We start from the raw sequence: 21656 nt of genomic DNA on the forward strand, positions 1-21656 counted from the left end.
ACATCATAGCAAATAAATTTTAAATGATTTGAAAGATTTTACCATTTAACAGTGTACATTTATTGACTGGGTTCGAGGACAACCTGCGTTTGTCGGACCAATGAACCAAACTGTTTGCCTGAGGCCATTAGACTGAAGGCAAACAGTTTGGTACGAGGGTTCGACAAAATGCATTTTGCCTGATAACAGAGTCAATATTCCTTTTGTTATACATTTTATTCTTTTGACATATATCTATAGAAAGTACCCCAGAAAAGTGATCGATATTAAATTTAAAGGTCCTAATACGGACGTCATATATATTATAATATATACCTTAAGCATGAAAGCCTTAACATATTGTTTGTATTTAATTAATGAGTGTTTCCTCGCATGCTTAATGGGCGCTTATAAAAATCAAAGCATTTTCAGTCCTCTTTATATGTTTGGCGCCACAAGTTTAGATATTGAAATGACTAATGATTGTTATAAATATGATTGGAAATAGTACCGAAAGTGTTAAAAGAGAGTAAAAGAGTTATTTTCCTATTGTGTTCAACTAATAATTATTTTGTCTATTTCTATATAAGTTTACAATTACTTAGACAGAAATATATTATATTCTCTCTATCACGTACAAAGCGCGCCGAACAAATTAAAATATACACATTTTCTATACCTTTTTTTTATTTTGAAATAATGATTTCCCATATTTATGCGCAACATTAATGTAATTAACAATTTCGTGCATTATTAGCAATTATTAGAAAAGGAATAGTTAAAATAACATGAGCTAAAAAAGAAATATTACAATAATAATGTTAATTTGAACAATTTGTTGATTTTACAAGTCAACATTGTATGTACAAGAAATCAAGAGATTTCAAAGTGTGTATCACAAATTAAATGTGTCGGCGACATATTTGATTGATGTATTTCCTTCCTTCTTTGAGGAGTTGCTTATTTGTATATATACGTAATTCACTCAGGGAAATGTCAGTGTATTTAAGCATCAACATGATTCTCTTCCAAGGGTAAGCTTTCAAATATTTTAAACGTTTCAGTCAGTTTCTTTTCCTTTAGAATTTTTAAAACATATTTTGCAGTTTATTTAGATCATTTGTTTAGTTTTCCCTAAATGCTAAGAAATAGTAAATTAAAGTCTAAAATAAAAACATTTTGACTAATAACAAACAGATCTGTTTCTAGCATTTAAATTGGATTTATATGAACAAATGGCTTTAGAATTTATTGGGTGATGGTCTTCAGCTTTATTAGAAAGAAAAATGAATATGTTTTAAAATTTCAACTGATCTTAATTGCCTTTTCAGTTTTCTGATAGTAATTATAAATCCTACTTTTGGAATATTACACAAAACGCTATCAGTACCTTTATCATTTACTCCACTCCGAAGAATCACGGTAAAACCAGACAATGGAGATGTGTACATAGGTGGCAAGAACATAATTCTGCATCTGGACAAAAATTTTGATGTAAAAAGCAACAAAACAATAGGTCCCCGACAAGACAGCAAGCAGTGTGATCCTGAAAATGCTTGTAACTCTTTGCAGTTAACAGATAATTATGTAGAAGTTCTAGAATTCATTCCAAAGCAAAGAATGGTACTCATGTGTGGATCAGTTGAGCAAGGTCGTTGCAAATTCCTGAAGAGTCACTCAATATCATATGACGAAGAAAATTTTCTAAGAAATACACAAAACTACGTTGGAAGTAGAAATGGAACGATATTTGTACCATACACTGATGACAAGAAAGATTACAACTATTTTATAGGCCGAAGTTGGGATGGACGACCGATGAAGTATACTTTTCCAGAGTTTTCTTTCATGGGAATCCATAATAGATCTGCTGACTTAATCAATAGATGGGAATTTCAGAATACAACACTGTTTGCGTCAATTGGAATATGTGAAAAAAAACGAGAAGATACTTCAACTCAGTTTATTTACGGTTTTCAAAAAAACCATTTTGTCTTTAGCATATATACCCAGGCAAGAAACGTATCTTCCAGAATGATATACCAAACTAAAATGTCAAGGATATGCACGAGCGACAAATATATGAGATCTTTTAATGAAATTATTCTGGAATGCAAAGACCATAATATTGCAACTGCTGCTTATTATAGTGAAGAAGCGGAGGAAACTGCGCTATATGTGGCATTTGGTATCAGCTTAGATTCTGTTCAGCCTTCCAAAAATGCTTCAGCGTCTGTTTGCAAATTCACCCAGGGAGAAATAGACAACATGTTTAATAATTTGATTACACATTGTTATAATAACAGAGATGCTCTAAGCCCACCTGATTGGTCGACGTGTGGGGAAACACAAAAATGTAACACTAGTGCAACAGTAAGCAAACTTATCGAAAGAAGTATTCATTATAACATATGTTAAACATTTATATTTATAACATATGTTTAACATGTGTGTTTGTTTGTAACTGTTAAAACATACATGTTTATTTATTTATTTAAAGAGTCTTTTAGGTCTCTGGAAGATTTTTCATTATAGTTAATTATATATAATATTAGAACGTGAATATCTTAGAGTAAGTACTGTAAAAAAAATACTTATAAAATATCAATTCAAACCTATTACAAAAGTAATATCGATTTAAACGTAAAATTAGTAAGAAATGCATAACTTTCTTAAACTTTCTATGTGTTGTTTACAATTTTGAATTGTATAGGGACTACAAAATTTGCAATTATTCGAGTTCATGGCAATGTTTCTATCACAATAGCTTTAACAGTTGTACCTTAGATAAATTATAATATCGAAAGTATATTTTCTTTAGCTTGTATACAGTGTCATTAAATTCTAGATGCCCGTTGATAGCTACTGCAGCTCGGAGAGACATATAAGGGAAGCACGTAAAACCAACCCTGGAATACAGAGGTTATCAGAACCCTACTTCAATCCACAGGCTTTAATTTACAAAGAAAGGAGGACAATTTTCACGTCAGTGTTTTCACATAGAATCAATTCAAAGACGAATATTTTGTGGATTGGAACAATTGATGGTTACATTCTTAAAGTAAATAAAAATTATTCTTAATTATATGTTATTTATTTTAATTTGCAATATACATAGCAATTACGTATAACAGTAAAACAAGAAAAAAAATGACAATGCTATATATTATTTGTTGTTAACAAATATATCATTAATTCAAGTATAATTTTCAAATTACTCTCAATGCCAAATGAAAAGATTGTTCACATTTCTAGGTAAATATTGCGGGGCGGCATAGAGAAAGAAAACCGTATTTAAAATTTGATCTGAGTCAGAACAGAAGACAGAGGATTGAGCCTCATCATGTGGTGGATCCAGTAGGCACGGCCCATGTCATATTTTTACATGGAAACAAGGTCAGACAATAACTTTTTCGCAAAATTTAAATACTTATAAGTGCTCTGATTAGATAAGAAATTCAAACACAGAAAGAGAATACGTTGGTTTAAACTTATTTTATTACTGTAAACGTATTACCTTTGTCTGTGTATTTGGCGGAAAGCAACTTCCGCTAATTTAAGTACATCGCAAAATGTCTTGCACATATACACATAAATAAGAACACTAAGAAATGCGCTAAATCAAATCTAAGCTAACTTATTAAAATAATCAAATAACTTACACGCTAAATACAATATATTTACAGTATGCTTACATATATTTGTCAGTCAATAGTGAAACATTGAAACCTAGGAAACAGCACATAAAAATTTAGTTCTCATAGGAAAAAGAAATGAACGTAAGAATTCAGAGGAAGAAGAAGAAAAATACTTATGCCTCTTTCATTGTACTCAGTATTTTATTGTTTTCTGTAATTTAAAATAAAGCGACATAAATCGAGGGGATAGAGATCTTCAAGTAGAGAGTTTTTAAAATTCTTGATCTTGTCTAGCATAAGCATGTGTATACAGCAAGATTTAATACTTAAGATAATTAAAATGCATTAGTACTTTTTATAGATAGTAATCATTACATGATAACAAATTTTCTTTCTTCAGGCTTCAAGATTTCCTTTGTATTCTTGTCATGTCCACACTACTTGCCGTACATGTCTAACAAGTGGTGACCCACTCGGGTGTGGGTGGTGTAAAGATTCGTGTGTGATGAGGAGCGAGTGTAATAGCACGTGGTACAACGACACATGTCCGCCATTTATCAGCAGGGTACACATCTCTTTAAATTATATATATATATATATATATATATATATATATATATATATATATATATATATATATATATATATATATATATATATATATATATAATCTTGAATTGTACAAGCAATAATTGGATAAGGGTGAGAGAGAAAAAAAACTTGATAGGGTTGCGGCTTCCTGAGTCCTCTATCCAGTTCTTATACCCTCCCCCAAATACCACTGATATTTCTACAAGTTATCATGTATTTTATTTTTCCTAGCTACAAGGTAGTTTTACACTTGACCTCTAAATTTACTTATTTTCATCAAATTTAGGCACATTTTTGCAATTGAAACTGACTCCATGGCGTAAAAGATAACATATCTGACGTCACAGAGTTTTTAGAGACGTCAAATTACACACGGCTAAATTCCGGCATTGACCATATATAGTTTTGGTTTTTAGGTTACCTTTATTCAATAAATACTAGCGGTGATTGAAGGATTAAAAAAAAAAATTAAATTCCATGGTTGGATGCCTGAAGTACTTCATTAATGTCTGAATATCTCAATAAAAATATCTTTAATACTTGTCAAAATATCTTAATATGTTACACATTCTGTGAAAGGCATATTTTACGTATTGCAATGAGTAGTAATTTCATCATTGCATACTACAGGTGTATCCTTTAAGTGGTCCATTACAAGGCGGAACGATAGTAACAATTGAAGGGGAGAACTTTGCAGACGACCAATTCACAAATGTGACTATTGGACAGGCTGTATGCAACATCGTCAACTCGACAAATGTCAAGTATAAAAAATGATATATTTTTCGTTTCTTTGGCACATTTTAAGTGGTACAAGGAAGAACGCCTTAAATAACACAACAATGTAGAAACAAAACAATCATGTTGAGAGCTTTACTGGAAAATCATATTAGGCAGATGCAATGTTTTATTATATTTCTTTGAAATCTGTTTTAAACCGCATGAAATTGTAAAAATAGATCAGCCTTTTTTTAACTTTCTAAAATTGAAGGGAATATACATATTCCTGAAAGACAGTCCGAACAAACTAAGAAACTACGTATGTAAGATTTATTTATTAAAGTCATTTCAGTGAGAAATCTTATTTTTAACCTTTACAGTTCAGTTATTTTTACAGACTTTGTTACTTTCATAATCAAGATTAATGAAAATTCAACTACATAAATTACATGAATTATCCATATAATGATAAAAAGGGATAAATTTCTAAATCTATTTTTAAGAGGGGAATATATAGAGGATATAGGCAAGATGACATTGACATACTCTTCTTTAAAATGATTTTTTTGTTCTGGAAATGAATTGTAATCAAGAAAATGAAGAAAAAATCTTAATTTGTAGAATTATATGTAACACAAGTTCAGCAACAGAAGCCAGTGAGTACTTGGTAAAAGTGACGACAAACAGAATGGGTGTCGTGAAACCGTCCGAGATTCAAGTTTTCAATTTTTCTTATAAGGTATGAATATTACATAATTAAGAAAAATCTTACTTTTTAAAATCTTTTAAGAAAACTTCTGGTTTGTAATCAATTGCAATTAGTATATATTTTGGGGTCAATTTTGCATATATCTAGTTATGAGTTTCCTTTTCGCAATTATGCTAAAACATTTAGGTACCGGACGATGTTTCAGATCAGTATATGTTGTATATTTTCGAGTAAGTTATGATAGAAAGCAAACAACAGTTATGTACAAAACTCGCCGCTCTTTAAAATTAAATACTTCTTCGAGTTAAAAATTATCACCTAATTTTTTGATTTCCTAAGTTGAAGCTGGTGATACCATTTTCCTTCCATGCAGAAAAATTGCTTTTTTCCGAATTCCTGCAAATATCAAACCTTAAACAATTCAACACAATTAGTGGTGACTCATTAATTTTCATATGAGACTCATATTTTTGCAATCTTAAAAAATTGTTTTCAGATCTACATCATTTTTGCAAACGTTAAAGTATACGTGACTCAAATGGCCAAATATTAATATTTTATGGATTTTATTTCGAATACAAGGGTGCATATCCTGGTTTCTACACCAAGACTTAATTACGCTCTTGATATTTTTCCAGAAAATTTCCTCAAAAGGCGGAAAAATACTTAACATATCCTTGTGAATTACACACGGCGGTTTGTTATATAAATGTGTGTATATGTTTAAGAGAAATTATATTACTCCCCTCGTCTAAACAATAACAAAAGTTGTCTCTCGGAACAATGGAAAGTTTCAAATAAAGAAAGACCAAATTACATCTTAAGATCAAAACAACAAAGCGGAAATACAGACACAAATTTCGAAATATATAGGAAATGAGGTACTCAGAGTTATTTTGAATATTAAGGAAACAATAATGAGGGTACCCTTTACCTCATGTTTGAAAACCTGCAGTTATCTGATTAAAATGATTACAAAAAGGTCATTGATTTTGCAAAGAAATGTGTATTTACCTATTTTATTTATTTAAAGCTGATCATTATAATTAATCTTAACATAAATGGACAGTTATTAGATTTCAAATATATTTTTTCAGGAATCCTGAATGCAATTTCGTATTGAAAATTGACCAACAAGAATATTTAGATTAAAAATCTATAGGTACATATATTCAGGCACTTGGGGAAAAAATGCATATTTTTTTTACACTAATGCGTTAATTTAGTTCCTCTATTGACTTCATTTTGTATGAAATACACAGTATTTAAGCATGTGATATTGTTTCAAAATCACATACAGTTTCATCACAGGCTAATCTCAAACAAAAATGTACTATTGTAAACTATAGTTTACTATAGTTAATTATAGCTAATACTTTGATATTTTGATTTTCTTTGAAACTTTACTTTTGAACTTTCTTTTTGAGATTTATAGCCTAAATTCTTTAAATTTAATATCAGTGATGTAAAATATGGAAATAATATATGCATATAAAAGTAATATTTCCATTTAATACTCTATTAAAAAATACTTTAATTTACTGTAGTAAAAACTTTGATTTACTATTTTGAAAACTTCGATACTATAGTCAACTATAGTATACTATAGTATTCTTGTTAGGGCCAAGCATTGCTAGTTGAGGTACGACAATATGTGCAGTAAGGGTATGTACCGTCACAGGGGCGGATATGACATGAGCAATGTATCTTACCTACTGATAAATTTTCAAGATATTCCTAATTTAAAATTATAATAACATTAGATGTTCGCAGACAAAAAATCAGCATTCATTACCGGGGGTTTTGAAAAGATGTCAAATGATGAAAATTCTTGTATAATTCAAAGAAAAATATACAAAAATTATTAAACGTATATTCTAGATGGTTTTTTTTTTCATCCAAATTTGTTTTAAAAGAGGTGTACAGCACCATATATAGACATTAAAAGAGTACCACACAGGTCTTCAAGTATTGGAACTCTTCAACTCCAGGGAAAAAGACAATAATGTTCAAACTACGTTGCGTATGTCCTTAAGTCGACCATTTTACTTTAAACAGTTCAGATGTAAATATTATTGAACAATCTGCAAATCTAGCTGAAAATAAAGAGTTTGAAAAGTTATACAATTAAGTGTCAGTGTACATGCATATGAAATTAACATAGAATACAGCCATGTGAAAGAGGTGAAGGTAACGAACAGTGATCTAAAAGAAATCTACAAACAATACAAATCTTTGAACAGTGCATTAAACACGGGCCTCCGGAAATTTCAGAGCTTGAATCAGGTGCTTGGGAGAAGTAAGCATCCACCGTCAACCGGTCACACCCGCTGTGAACCCTATGTATTGATTAGACAGAAATAAAGTATTAAAAACAAAGGCCAACAATTGGTATGAAGCATGTAAGCCAGAATACGACCAAATGATAGGTCTTATTTGCTAACAAGGTCGTTATAACAACCATAAAATTTACGAGATTCCTATTTTAAACGAGGTTGAAATTCCTGTAACCTCTACTACTCTGTCATTAATCTGCCTCGGTACAAAAATTACTCGTACTAAAAGCATGCTCTTGAGTATCGAATAAGTTGGGAAACGTTAACATCATATGCAAGGGATAGTGAAATATAACTACATAAATAAGGAAAGTTAACGATGAAAAAGCTGAAGTCATCTCGTTTGTCAAACAATTTGTTGTTAATTGGTTTTTATCGTCCATAGTCAATAGAACATCCAAATATGAAGCAGATGTGGCAAACATGAATGTGGAGTTGAAGGCCATATTCAGAAAAAATATATTTATTTTTCATATCATTGTTGAAATACTTTAAAAGTTTATCCTAAGACCTAGGGAAGTGAATTTGAATTTTTTGAATTTGTGACTCTTTTGATCAAGTTATTCATATCGTATTGTTGTACTGACTCATTTTGCATAACAATATTTTTAAAGTTATTTATAACCCTGCTTTTATTTTTAGAAGAAAAGAGGTACTTTTCAAAACTGTAGAAATTCTAGTTTAAATATTTTTAATCGAAATTAATATTATTTACTCTAATTCTTAGAGCATGCTAAATCAAATGTTTCAGTTGTCTTAATAATATTCATTAAGCCCAGCTACATTGATGACTTAGTGGAGACTTGTACATCACATCAATTTTATGATTATATGTATGTAGAATGGAGGTAAAAAAAATATAGGAGTGTTCGAATTTAAAATTAATGCCTACGTGTGTGTGTTTATCATGTCCATTGCCAACAAGAGCCCCTTATGTTGTTCAACTTGATTCTTATCACAATGCATTATTGAAAATGATTACAGTGCAGTCACTTTTTGAGAACTGTATATCAAATTTCCTTTATTTAAGGAAATTTAAGAAAGAAACTCTTTTCAATAGATAAGATTGGCAATATTCCATTTACTACATATAAAAATCATGTCACTAGGTCAAGTAAGCATGCAACAGGATTGCCTTTTGTTAATCACATACATGTATATTGAAAATGCATCATATCCTTAAAACGTTCTACTTAGCAATTTACTTAAAACATTTGGCAGACAAACTAGCATCATGATGAAAATAAGTGATAAACTTTCTACCGAACGTGTGAAGATTGTTTCTTCTGGGTCTAGGGTAGAGCGCTCGCTCCAAGATCGGGAGGTGGTGAGTTCGAATCTCGGTCGCGACTGACCTAAGTCGATAAAAAATGGGTAGCAACTGTTCCTTCGCCATGCGCTCGGCACTTTGAAGTGAAAGTTGCGGGTCCTTCGGATGAGACCTTAAAAACCGAGGCCCCGTGTCACGGCAGGCGTTGGCACGATAAAGATCCCTCACTGCTCAATGGCCATGAGTGCCGAGTAAAGGTCAAAACTGGAGGCCCTTCACCGGTATATGGTGACGTCTCTATATAAGTGAAAAATTCTCGAATGGGACTTAAAACAACATACAATCAATCAATCAATTTGGGTCTAGGTTTTAAGCCTTAGGCTTTGTAAAAGCAAAGTTAAATATATCGAAATGTGTTTTATGTTGAGATATCATGTAGCATAGTATTGGCAAATTATATATAAAATGCTATTTGGGACATCGATTCTCTATATAAGACAAAATGAAGAAGAAAACCTGAAAAAGATAGAAGCTAAGTTAATCAAATAAAAAAAATACAATTTATTTCTAACAACCTACTACCATACTGAGAAACACAGATAAACTGTCCACGTTATTATCAAAGAAATGACCCTACTAGATCTAAAAATATATTTCTCCTTGGTTAAGAGGTTATTTCGCATGATATACCTTTATTTATAGAATCATTGCATCTTTAAGATTCTGAAAGTCGCATCTTTGACATACATTACAAACAAAAGAAAGGTTATATATATATATATATATATATATATATATATATATATATATATATATATATATATATATATATATATATATATATATATATAAAGAACAAAGTGAATTTTTTTGTGGAAAAAGGGATAATCTGAGTTCAACCGCCGAAATATACCTTATTTATTGCTGACTCAGTCAATCAATCAATCAAAGTCATGCAACAGAATTTATTTATCATACATTATATTTGTTTTATTTCTTCTGACCATGTTTTTTTTTTTTTTTTTTTTTTTTTTTTTTTGTTAAACGATAAGCTTGTAAAAAAAGATCATCATTACTATCAAAGCATTCTGATAAATTATAAAACTTTTAAAACAGATACCATTTCTATCCGCAAGTCATCCTGGATCAGGGCCTCGTCATGGAAATACACTGATAACTTTTAATGGTGACAATTTAGACATCGGACTGAAAACTATGATAATGATTTCTAATTTACAGTGTCAGATCGTAAGGTAAGGATTAGAATCCTTTATGAAGTGATAAACTTTTTTATGTATGCTATATATATTATGTATTATGCATATTTAATATAATGTAACATATAATTTATCTCAGACAGAAATAGGATATAAACTTGTTTCTATCAGTTTATCTTTCTGTCCACGCTTCCTTCTTAGTCATGTAAGCTTTTCTGTGTGATTCATGTGGATTTATATTAAGAACACTTTTGTATACATGTATACAGTTGTATGGTGATGGTCTAATTTTTTTTTATTTATATTTTTTTTCATTTTTGCTCCGCGTTTCGATTCATTCGGTACATTTTTTTTTTTACGAAGTATGATCTTCAAATTAAAAAAAAGATAATTGAAATGTGTGTCTATCTTTTCAAAAGATAGCATGTAGGCATAGATCTCAATATCGAGATGGATAAGTTAGAGTATCTAAAATAAAGATTCAAGAATTCTGCTGACCCTTGTTTAACAAAACAGATGTCCTTGAATTATTGATACAATTACGCATTTCATAAAACTGTTTTCACTTCTCCACATCCTAAACCCATTATAAAGATGTTTAATTAATTATATGACTGTTTCCAGAAAGAGTTCCATTTTACTTATAATTCAATGAATCAAATAGGAATCATCACTCTTGAATGTTGAAATACTTCAAACTTTATCCTGGCTGCTAACAGAGCATTATTTTCGACCTGACGCAATGCATTTCTCTTATTTTTTAAACAATTGCTCATTTATCAATGTTCAAAGAAAACAGAAATTTCAGTAGAAACACAATTCGTACAATATATACTTTGGTAAAATAGAACTGTAATTAATGTATGATATGATTTAATCCACAGTGAAACCAAAACACAAGTGCAGTGCAGAACAAGTGAATGTATAGACATTCGAAATAGCCAGATCGAAGAGCCAATGACTTGTAACGAATGCTACCCAGTCAAATTTGTAATTGACAGTACCATTTTAACAGATGAAAATGACACGTTTTGCTATAGCGAAAATCCAGAAATTACTGCAATATCAAGGAATAAAACAATTGTAAGGTATGTTTGTTTGGTTGTTTAACAAAAAAAAAGAATTTCTCTTCACCTTCTCCGTTTATTTCATAACTTCAATAGAATACATTTTTAGCAAAATCTTGTTAGGGCAAACTTGATGAGACCGAGGAGGGAAACTTCAAGAAAAAGTTATCTGTACTCAGATATATACGTAGTTTGATATGAAAGATAAGATATCGAAGTTCGAAATACCGAGGCTCACATATGGCTTTTGTTTAAATGAAAATGAACTTTATTCATTTAATTGTCTTCAGCACATTGTTTTATTATTTCTAGTGGAGGTCTCTCATTGATCATCGATGGAGTAAATCTTAATCATGCAAATTCATACAAGTTTTACATGAATTTCACAAATGGGAAACCGATAGAAAATGTAAGTATAATATTGATTAAATCCTTACTACAATCTCCAAATTTAAAATAAAATGATATTATCTCATAGTAAAATATAAATTATTCAATATGCCATATGTAAAGCTTTGTCACAAATAAAAGCACGTAGTAAATGTTTATAACTTTACATCACATGATAAAAAATAAAATCATTCACAAAAAATCGATGTGTTCAACCATTTTTTGCTTTTTGGCAGGATTGCCATTTGTATGGTGGAAAAGTCCTTTGTAAAACACCCGATCTGTCCTCAATGTCTACAGAAATAACAAGTAAAGGTTTAAGGGCAAAAATGGGTGTTTTACTGGAAGACGATGGCCATCACTGGCATATTTGGACCAGTAAAAATCCTTACTTAAGCTATATGACTGTTTATCCAGATCCTTTGTTTGAAAATTTTAACAGTACAGGGAAACGTGAGATTCATATAGACGAGAAACTTTTCAAGTTGAATGTGAGTAATATCTTTCAGTAATTTTTAATAATCAATATCATTTGTAAAAAGATGTATGAAGATCATTAGAATCCCTAACAAAAAATACTATAGTTAACTATAGTTTACTTAAGTATCAAAGTCTTTATACTATAGTGAATTAATGTTTTTACTATAGTCAAAGAATTTTTACTATTGATTTCAGATTGCTATATTTTATCAGGATTCTCCGCGGCCGTGTTTTACTGTGGCGACCCCGACACAGTAAAATTTCCCCCCGCCACAGTAACGATTCAAACTGTATGAGTGCAACACAGTAAATATTTTGCGCCACAGAAAGATTTTCGACAATCAGATAATCAGGAACATAAATTCCCTCTAATCGAATCTTTAATTAATATATCGCTTTATGATTCTCAATGCAGAACACTTAATTTACTCTTAATTAGGGCCCATTGTCTGGCTTCACCTTGCATTGTCAATTATATCGTAGACCATCGTTGGACACTATGCATGAATGAACAAAGACACACCATTTGTTTTCACGCTCCAATGTTACTGTAAAAATGCTTGTTGAATTTTTATCACCGATAAATTATTAGGCCTTACTTTAGAACGTCTCTAAAACCGTGTTGGAACTGCATGCGAGTCAAACATCGTAAATATCTTAATCATTTATTATGTAATGTTGAAAAGTTAAAGGCATCCCCCTAAAAATATTTCGTAAATCAAGAAGTTCTTTTTAAAATTAAAAACGCTCAAATGACTTGAATCATAACAGATTTATTTGTAAAGATAGTAAATAGTTCGATTGTATGTTAAACCAGAATTCCCTCTACTCTGCAATGTACGTGTAAAATATAAAGTTATACATGTATTTAAAAATATCAGAGTTTAACAATAACATCTTGTAGATACTGATACAAATATATTTTTTATGTTTGTTTATTTCTTTTTAAGTTATGTGTATGTTGGGAGGGGTTACAGATCAGAGCGCTTGCGTTATAGTATGTTCATCACTCTAAATAGTGGAAACATGCACTCTAATTGTTTAAAATATCTATTAATTCATTTTTTTAAATATATATATATATATATATATATATATATATATATATATATATATATATATATATATATATATATATATATATATATATATATATATATATATATATATATATATATATATATACAATCATAGCATTTCTGTATCAAACTAGTTATACAAAAAATTGTGCAAATTTGATTTCTGCGAATATTTGTGCATCTTGGAAAGTTTGCGACATAGTAAAACTTATCAAATGAACCCTGTTTTTTGTTCTCCAACTCATACATGCACATTTTAGTATTAAATGGAAATGTTACCTGTACATTCACTTATTATTTCCAAAAGTTTAAGAGATTTTGACTATCAAAATCTCTCTAAAAAGGCTCTGAAGTAATGTTTCATAGTAAATCAAAGTATCAAAGTATTTACTATAGTAAGCTATAGTAAACTATAGTTAACTCAAGGAAATATTTGTATGGGAAGAAGTAAAATAAGTATTACGTGTTTAAAAAAATTTTTTTTGGAAAAGTGTCGTATATCTAGCCTTGAATATTTCTAATTTCTTCCCTCTTGGAAGATATAATTGTCTGTCTGGGAAAAATGAATTTGTTTTAAATCATAAATATTATTATTATATTCCCTTTATAACCTTTACAAACACGAACGGTTCATAACATTACATATTAACCAAATTTGAGGCTGTATTCAACGGAGGGTCAGTGCCGTGCAGCGGCAATTGTGACGTCAGAAACGACACCTCAAATAATGTTGTAAACTATGGTTACAAATGTCGATGCCAGCTGTGTAATCGAGCAGGAAGACGATAGGCATACCTATCACTTGATTTTCATCCAAACATTTCAAGGGAACCATGGAAGATATAACTTGTAAACTTGACATATTTTAATCTCTCTGCGACAGAAGCTCGTTAATGAAAATGGTGTCATCATGCAAGATTCAATGTCTCCTTTATTCGAATTCGGACTATATAATAAAACAATTATGGACTCTTTAAGTGGTGAATATGATTTGATATTCACCAAAAAAAATCAATGTAGACCTCGGACAGTATCTATTTTTTATGGTGAATAACAAACCATATTCACCACCAAAATAGTCCATAAAAGTATGATTTCATCTGAAGCAGAAAATTCATTTTGAAGAGTGTAGAAACGTTTGCTTTACAAAGCTGGTGAAATGTGTGACTTGTTACGATTCTTGAAATTTTATGTGCATGAGAAATATGAAATGCATTTTGAAATATTTTTGGTATAAAGGAATAACACATCCAGAAATGATGTTTTCATCCAGATTCCATGAAAAACTTTTCTACAATATATTTGATATTGACAGGGGAAAAATTTGAATGTGGCGTTAAAACCCGAAGACTACAATATAGAGGTGCAGAATGTTTTGTGTCCAGTGAAAGAACTAACATCAACGTATTTGAAATGTGATTTAACAGAGGCAATCAAAAAGCATGACTTACTGAAAAACAAATTATTACTGACAACAATAAGGGCAAGTATTGAACAATTCTGCATTAACTACATGTAAATTTGCCAAGCAGATCAAAGATCATGATATATGTAATTAGTCATTGTAGTAATGATAAAATGTATGTCAGTTACCATTTTTTTTTTCAGATTAATGTTGGTAACATAAAAGTTACACTCGGTGATGCTGCATTTGAGCACCATGTTCAACCCATAACGCGTCCCCATCTCTTCTTTATGGCGGGACTGATTGGCATCTGTGTCATTTTAGCCTTTACTATTGGAGTTTGCATGAAATGTAATCATGTGGGTCCTTTTCAAAGAAAGCGTGTCTCATATGATGCAACTGTAAATTTCCGTTCTGAAAGTGCAAACCAACCAATTACAGAGGCGTTTTTACCGCCAGAAACTGACCCCGACAGTACAACTACTGCCAAACCTAATGGTAATTATACATATAATTTGCATCAATTTTCATTGTTAGTGCAAGTTCTTTTTAAATATAGTCTGAGAAAAGAAAAGACTTTTACTAAACAAATACATTACTTGCGTGAAATATAAAGCCCACAAATTCCCCCTGAAGAATTTTTCTTCTTAGATTATGTAGATGGGAAGCATATTACGGAGATTGGGGCCGTAGGAGGATATGATACGGACCTGATAGAAGACATGGTCTCTGTCATGAAAAGACAGAATCTTTTGATTGATGGAGACTGTTTAAGGCTTGGGACTCACTTAGGAAGAGGTTCGTTGCATAATTTTACATATACTTACTGTATATATGCTTAGAATTTGAAGACAGATAATATTATTTTAGTTACTTTGTTGAGGTAAACAGAGTTATTTTTTTTTAAATCAGTTCATATCAAATTTTGCAAATGCAAAATATAAGAGTGCATTGACTTGTAGGTGACTTTCCCCCTTATAAATCATATGAAATTCTGTTCATTTCGTAGGAAATTTTGGTTGTGTATACAAAGGATTTTTGAAAAGACCTGACGAAAAGTTTGAAATGGTTGTGGCAGTGAAGACTATAATCCGTATGTTCCTTCTTTGTTGTTTTCGATATGGTATCATTGAATCTGACATTCTCTTTGAATTTACTGGAGAATATATATCACTAGACCTTCCTCCCTCTTCCCAAAAATTGTCGTGCTTTAAATTGCCAAGAATCTTGTTTGCTATTTGAGCGTTTTGTATCGTACTTTTAAATATAAGGGTATTTTTCAAAATTCTATCAAAACAGACAAAGTTAAGATCTTTCAAATGTTCAATATAAAGTTAACATTTTCTATATCATATATATGTTTCATAAATAAATATTCCAGTAATGTATTTGGTATATTAAGTTTACAAAATGTGTTTTTGTTCCATTGCTCACCATTTCCTTCAAAGAAAAGCACGATCGATCAATTTATCTTATTTTCCAGGCTCGGGGGCCATTGATGTGAATGCTTTCTTGAATGAAGCTCTGATTATGAAAGATTTTGATCATCCCAATGTGTTAACTTTGATTGGAATCACAATGGACAAAGGGGAATTCCCTATGGTTATACTACCATTCATGCATAATGGAGCTCTGTTAACATATATCAGGGATGAAGAGAATGTATGTTTTTCAATTTTATTATGTTGAATTAATTTCAAATAATGTTCTTCACTGAAGTTTTTCTGTATTTCAAAGGAAAAAGCTCTGACCCTATACTTCAGCTTGAAACACATACTTTTTTCCCTTCTACAAATGTGTTTCATTTGGCTTTATGCTTTGCATTTTTTTTTCTCTAGAAGAAACACAAATTCATATTTTCACATTCGTCTGACTCATTGATGTAATATACTACAATATCATTATCAAATTTCAGTTGCAAGTATTCCTTTCATAACAATTTTAACTATGAATGAATTTTAGACCAATTCTATATTATATACAAAGAAAAAAGAATGTATTTCGATGTGTTTCTTTGTATTATTATTTTTCCTTTGGTCATTGTGCGTTTCTTCCTTTTAGAATGCATTATTTTTGTGAAAATGAGGCAAATTGTAAATACTTTTTGTTTTTATCAGTTTCCATTGTTTCAAAAAAATGTGATAATAGATTTTATAATACGTGTACTTGTTATTTTTAACATTCGTTTAAAGTTTAAAAAAAAACGAAGTCTAAAAATTCCCGGTAACATTTCTTGAATTTTGGAACTACTTTTTAGATTTCTTAAATTGAAAACAAATCAATCATTTGCAAGTCTTTTTTTTTTACTTTTCAAAACATAAATGAATTTCAAAAAACAAAGTATTATTAAACAAAAAGGTACCATACTTTACGTAAGATGCCTTTTCTCATTAGAGATTAAAAAACTGGGACTTCGAAAATTTATACTGCTGCAAGACATTCTCTTAACAAATTCTTGGTTTGAAAACATCAAACTCCATTTAGGAATTTGTCAATAAAAATAAATATTTACAATTCATCATAAATTATCATTAAATTTTCCCATTCATTTTGGCACATCTATGATTCCAGATAAGATGTGGTTGACTTTTTAAAAGTTAAAGGACAGATTCTTGAAGGTGGTTTTAAAGTCATATTTTATCATTGTTTTCTTAATTTATGGGGATAGGAGGTCGTGTTTTCCCCTCCTCAAGCTCTCTCTGTGGTTTAAGACTCATTCACTGTTTTGTCTCCTTAAAAAGAAACGACCTAAGAGAGATAACCGTTAAATTGATTGAAGGTATAACATATTTGCTTCAATTCATTTTTACTTTATCTTAAACTGACAAAACGACATCACCACAACCCCCTTCCTAAAGTTGAAATTATTTAGTTGCCAGTCTAGAATGTTGATATCACCTAAGAAATGGATTTACACAAACCGAATGTTACCTATATGTACTATCGATGATCGATTTTAGATGCCGACGGTGAAGATGCTGGTCATGTATGGTTTAGACATTGCTCAGGGAATGGAGTATCTTGCAAATAGGAAATTTGTTCACAGAGATTTGGCGGCAAGAAATTGCATGTATGATGCTTTTGCTCTTTTTTCCAACTTATTATTTTGAATTGCATTTTACAGTTTTAAACATCTTGAAGATGAGATGTAGAAATGTTATAAATTTGGCAAATTGCTTGACGCTTCTTTAAAGTTTTAAGATATTTGTATCCCAGCATGAAACACTTACACTGTAAATAATTTTGTATTTAAAGGATTGACAAAGATTTTGCAGTAAAAGTGGCAGATTTTGGTCTCTCTCGCGACATATATTCCAAGGAATACTACAGTTGTGAAAACAGACAAAAGTTACCAGTCAAGTGGATGGCACCAGAAAGTTTAGAACAGGGGCGATACTCCTCAAAATCCGACGTGGTAAGTAAATGTTTACTGAAAGAAACGTACGCTCTTTATGAGAAATACTATAACCAGAATAAAATTAATAATAAATAAGACAAATCAAAATATGCAAGAAGACTCATTTAGATAATAAATTGAATTTTGTAATTTTGGGAGGGGCGGGGGGGGGGCGAATAGAAACCATAGAAAAACAGATAACAACAATTCACTCCACACATCCTGCGGTCCAAAGAGGGAAAATTCTCGAAATCATTGGCAGTCATGAAAGCCATTTTTTTATTTCGACAAACTTTTTATGTTTTATTAAGACATTTATACAATTAAAGACTATTAAAAAAATTCAAATTGGTGGAGATAAAAATTTAATTAAAAAGACATTATATGATCACCCAGCGCTTTCGCCATGAATTCAATGACGTCGGACAACGTCATTATTTTTGAATGGTTGCTCCCTCTGTCTCAATACACTTATCAACGAGATTCCCTGTAGTTAAGTATTGGTAAAAACATAAACCCGTCTTATTCATATCATACGACTTTTCAATGTCAAGAACAGCAAATTTCAATGCATTAATATTGTAAATAAAAATTTACATAAGAAAAGATCCTCACTTGATTATGCCATAATTTGCTTATTGGAGTTCAATGTCTACCACACATAATTAACGTCACTTTTCGACGTGACTGACTTTGGACACCCTGACTACAAATCGTCATTAACTGTGCGTCTCTTCTTTAGCTGAAACTGTTTTGGAATTAAGTAACAAGTACTCTGGATGCATCTAATTTCTCTGTAGCCCGTTTAAACATTTTCTAAGTCTACGCCCGTTTTTTAGGGACTAAAGTTTTAGAGAATGTTGGAAAATGACACCCTCTCCCCGTTTTGACGTCATTTTTAAACCTTTAATTGTTTGGACATTCCATATAAAGATTATGATGAAATTTTATAGAACTTACAGAATAAGGTAAAAATCGCAACTTTTACGAATCAATTATGTCATTTCACATGAGTGAATTTATGGGACTTTCGAATGACAAATGTTCATATCAAAGAGTTTTCCTCAGTTACAATCAATTAGAAAATACGTCATGTTGGAGGTTGCGCCACCTGGACATACCATTGCTTACAAAAACACTAACAATTCATTAAAAAAATTAAACTTATGATTTATAGTTTATTTTGTAGATAGAAAAAATTATGCTTATTAAATGTTCAACTATTCATTGATGTACCTCAAGCGGTTTTAATTTTATTGTGCTAGTCCACAAACTTTTTGATAACCCATCGTATAAGATTCAAATATTAAAAAAGGTTTTTTTTCCGTTTTTCAACACTTAAAATTTAACACGGTAATACTACAGGTTGAATCAAAAGAAAAATACTACCAGAAATAGAAAGCATAGATTGTTAAATTAAGTTTGAGTAGTGTTCTCTCTTTTGTTTCATAGTGGTCCTTTGGTGTTGTATTGTGGGAACTCATGACTAGAGGAGCCCAGCCTTATCCAGAGGTCGACAACTGGGATATGTCCATCTACCTCAAAAGTGGACGACGGCTGCTAAGGCCAGAATATTGTCCCATGATGTTGTAAGATCATTTCTCAACTGAATGAAAAAAGTTTTCTCTGTTCCATATATGCTTATGATTATTTAAAAACAATGATATCTTTTAAAGTTTTACTGCTGCACAATAAGAATTGACATTCTATCTCTTTAATTGAAGATACCGGGTCATGCTGAAGTGTTGGTTAGAAAATCCCGCCAACAGGCCATCTTTTCAGGATCTTGCAGATGATATCATGCGTCTGATAGAAGCCAAAGATAAATCGTACTCACTGGTGGACACAAAAGTCGATTTGGAAAGATGTAATAATTACCATTATATGGATCATCAGAGTTTAGCCCGCCAACGCAGCCTAAGTGCTAAACGCTCAGTTTCATCAGATGATGCACCGCTTTTGTAGTAGCTAGTGACATGAAAAGATCCAAAGAAAGAAATTCTATTGGCGACTTGAATGACCTCCAATTCAGGAAAGTGTTTTGTCGGTCAAAACGAATGTTTTATACACATGGATGTATTTTTCTACTTAGTGTATTACTTTCACTGATTTCTGAACAAATGGAGTGTTTGGAAGCATTCAGTCAAAATAATTTCTATTCTGTTTGTTTTGTGAGAGAAGAAGCGTGGGGTATTTGGTAAAAACCAAATTCCAGAGAACAAAATAAGAAATCTGTTCCAAGATGCAATTTACAATGTACTGGATTGTTTATACATATTGTACATAAGTGAAACGTTTTGAAAATAAAAATTACCAAAATCTATTCTGCTTTTATTTAGAAACTCGGGATCTAAAATTAAACTCTTCAAAAACATTAAGACGGTCACGGTAGCCTAGTGGAAGGGCGTTAGTTCCTGATCAGAATGCCGCGTCAAACTTAAGACGTTATATCTACATAGGTTGAGACTGTTCCTTCGCTAAGAGCCGGGCACTAGAAGTGAAAGTCGCGGGTCTTTTGGATCAGACCATAAAAACGGAGGTCTCGTGTCACGGTAGGCGTTGGCAAGATAAAGAACCCTCACTGCTCAATGGCTCTGAGTTCCGAGAATAGGTCTTCATAAGCACTTCGCCGGCTTGTGACTTCTCTATATGAGCGAAAAATTCTCAACAACATAAAACCAATCAACAACTTTCATCCGCATTCACGATAAGAAATATGATAAGTAGAAAGAATGCCATCAAAAAATCAGAATGATATAATTTTAGACCATGTTATTATATATGCTGTTAAAAAAAGATTATTCTTGTAAATGCGCCGAGGTAACATTCAACCCAACGAAAAAATGGATGGGAAATATAAAAATCATTGTGTTTAAGGCTAGTTGATACAACATAACACTGTATTAACAATACAACTTTTTAGCGCACCTGAGCCGAAGGCTCAAGTGAGCTTTTCTGATCGAAATTTGTCCGTTGTCTGTCGGCGTTGTCGTTGGCGTTGTCGTAAACTTTTCACATTTTTATCTTCTTCTCCAAAACTACTGGGCCAATTTCAATCAAACTTGGCACAAAGTATTCTTGGGTAAAGGGGATTCAAGTTTGTGCAAATGAAGGGCCACGCCTCCTCCAAGGGGAGATAATTAAGAAATAGCAAAAAATTAATGGCATTATTGAAAAATCTTCTCCTCAAGAACCAATGGGCCAGAAAAGATGAAACTCATGTGGAATTATTGTCAGGTAGTGTAGATTCAAGTTTGTTCAAATCATGACCCCTGGGGGTAGGGTGGGGCCACAATGGACGATCAAAGTTTCACATAGGAATATATAGGAAAAATCTTCAAAAATCTTCTTCTCAAGAACAGCAAAGCTATGATTGGT

General features: G+C 31.3%; 1 protein-coding gene across 1 annotated transcript; it reads left to right on the top strand.

Moving 5' to 3' along the window:
* The first annotated feature begins 996 nt into the window (after window positions 1-996).
* LOC133195279 (hepatocyte growth factor receptor-like) lies at window positions 997-20533 on the top strand. The gene is made up of 20 exons (XM_061331132.1): window positions 997-1013; window positions 1311-2352; window positions 2828-3040; window positions 3235-3375; window positions 4018-4182; window positions 4839-4972; window positions 5550-5667; window positions 10360-10496; window positions 11345-11548; window positions 11840-11936; window positions 12154-12408; window positions 14792-14959; window positions 15085-15379; window positions 15533-15679; window positions 15891-15974; window positions 16365-16543; window positions 17842-17951; window positions 18137-18296; window positions 19731-19867; window positions 20003-20533. Exons 1-20 carry the CDS (start codon window positions 997-999, stop codon window positions 20241-20243), a joined length of 4044 nt encoding a protein of 1347 aa, XP_061187116.1. The 3' UTR covers window positions 20244-20533.
* The last annotated feature ends 1123 nt before the right edge of the window (window positions 20534-21656 follow it).

Source organism: Saccostrea echinata, unplaced genomic scaffold (genome assembly GCF_033153115.1).
Source record: "Saccostrea echinata isolate AGI-Se365-2 ecotype Australia unplaced genomic scaffold, CSIRO_AGI_Sech_v1 ptg000029l, whole genome shotgun sequence".
Classification (NCBI taxonomy): domain Eukaryota; kingdom Metazoa; phylum Mollusca; class Bivalvia; order Ostreida; family Ostreidae; genus Saccostrea; species Saccostrea echinata.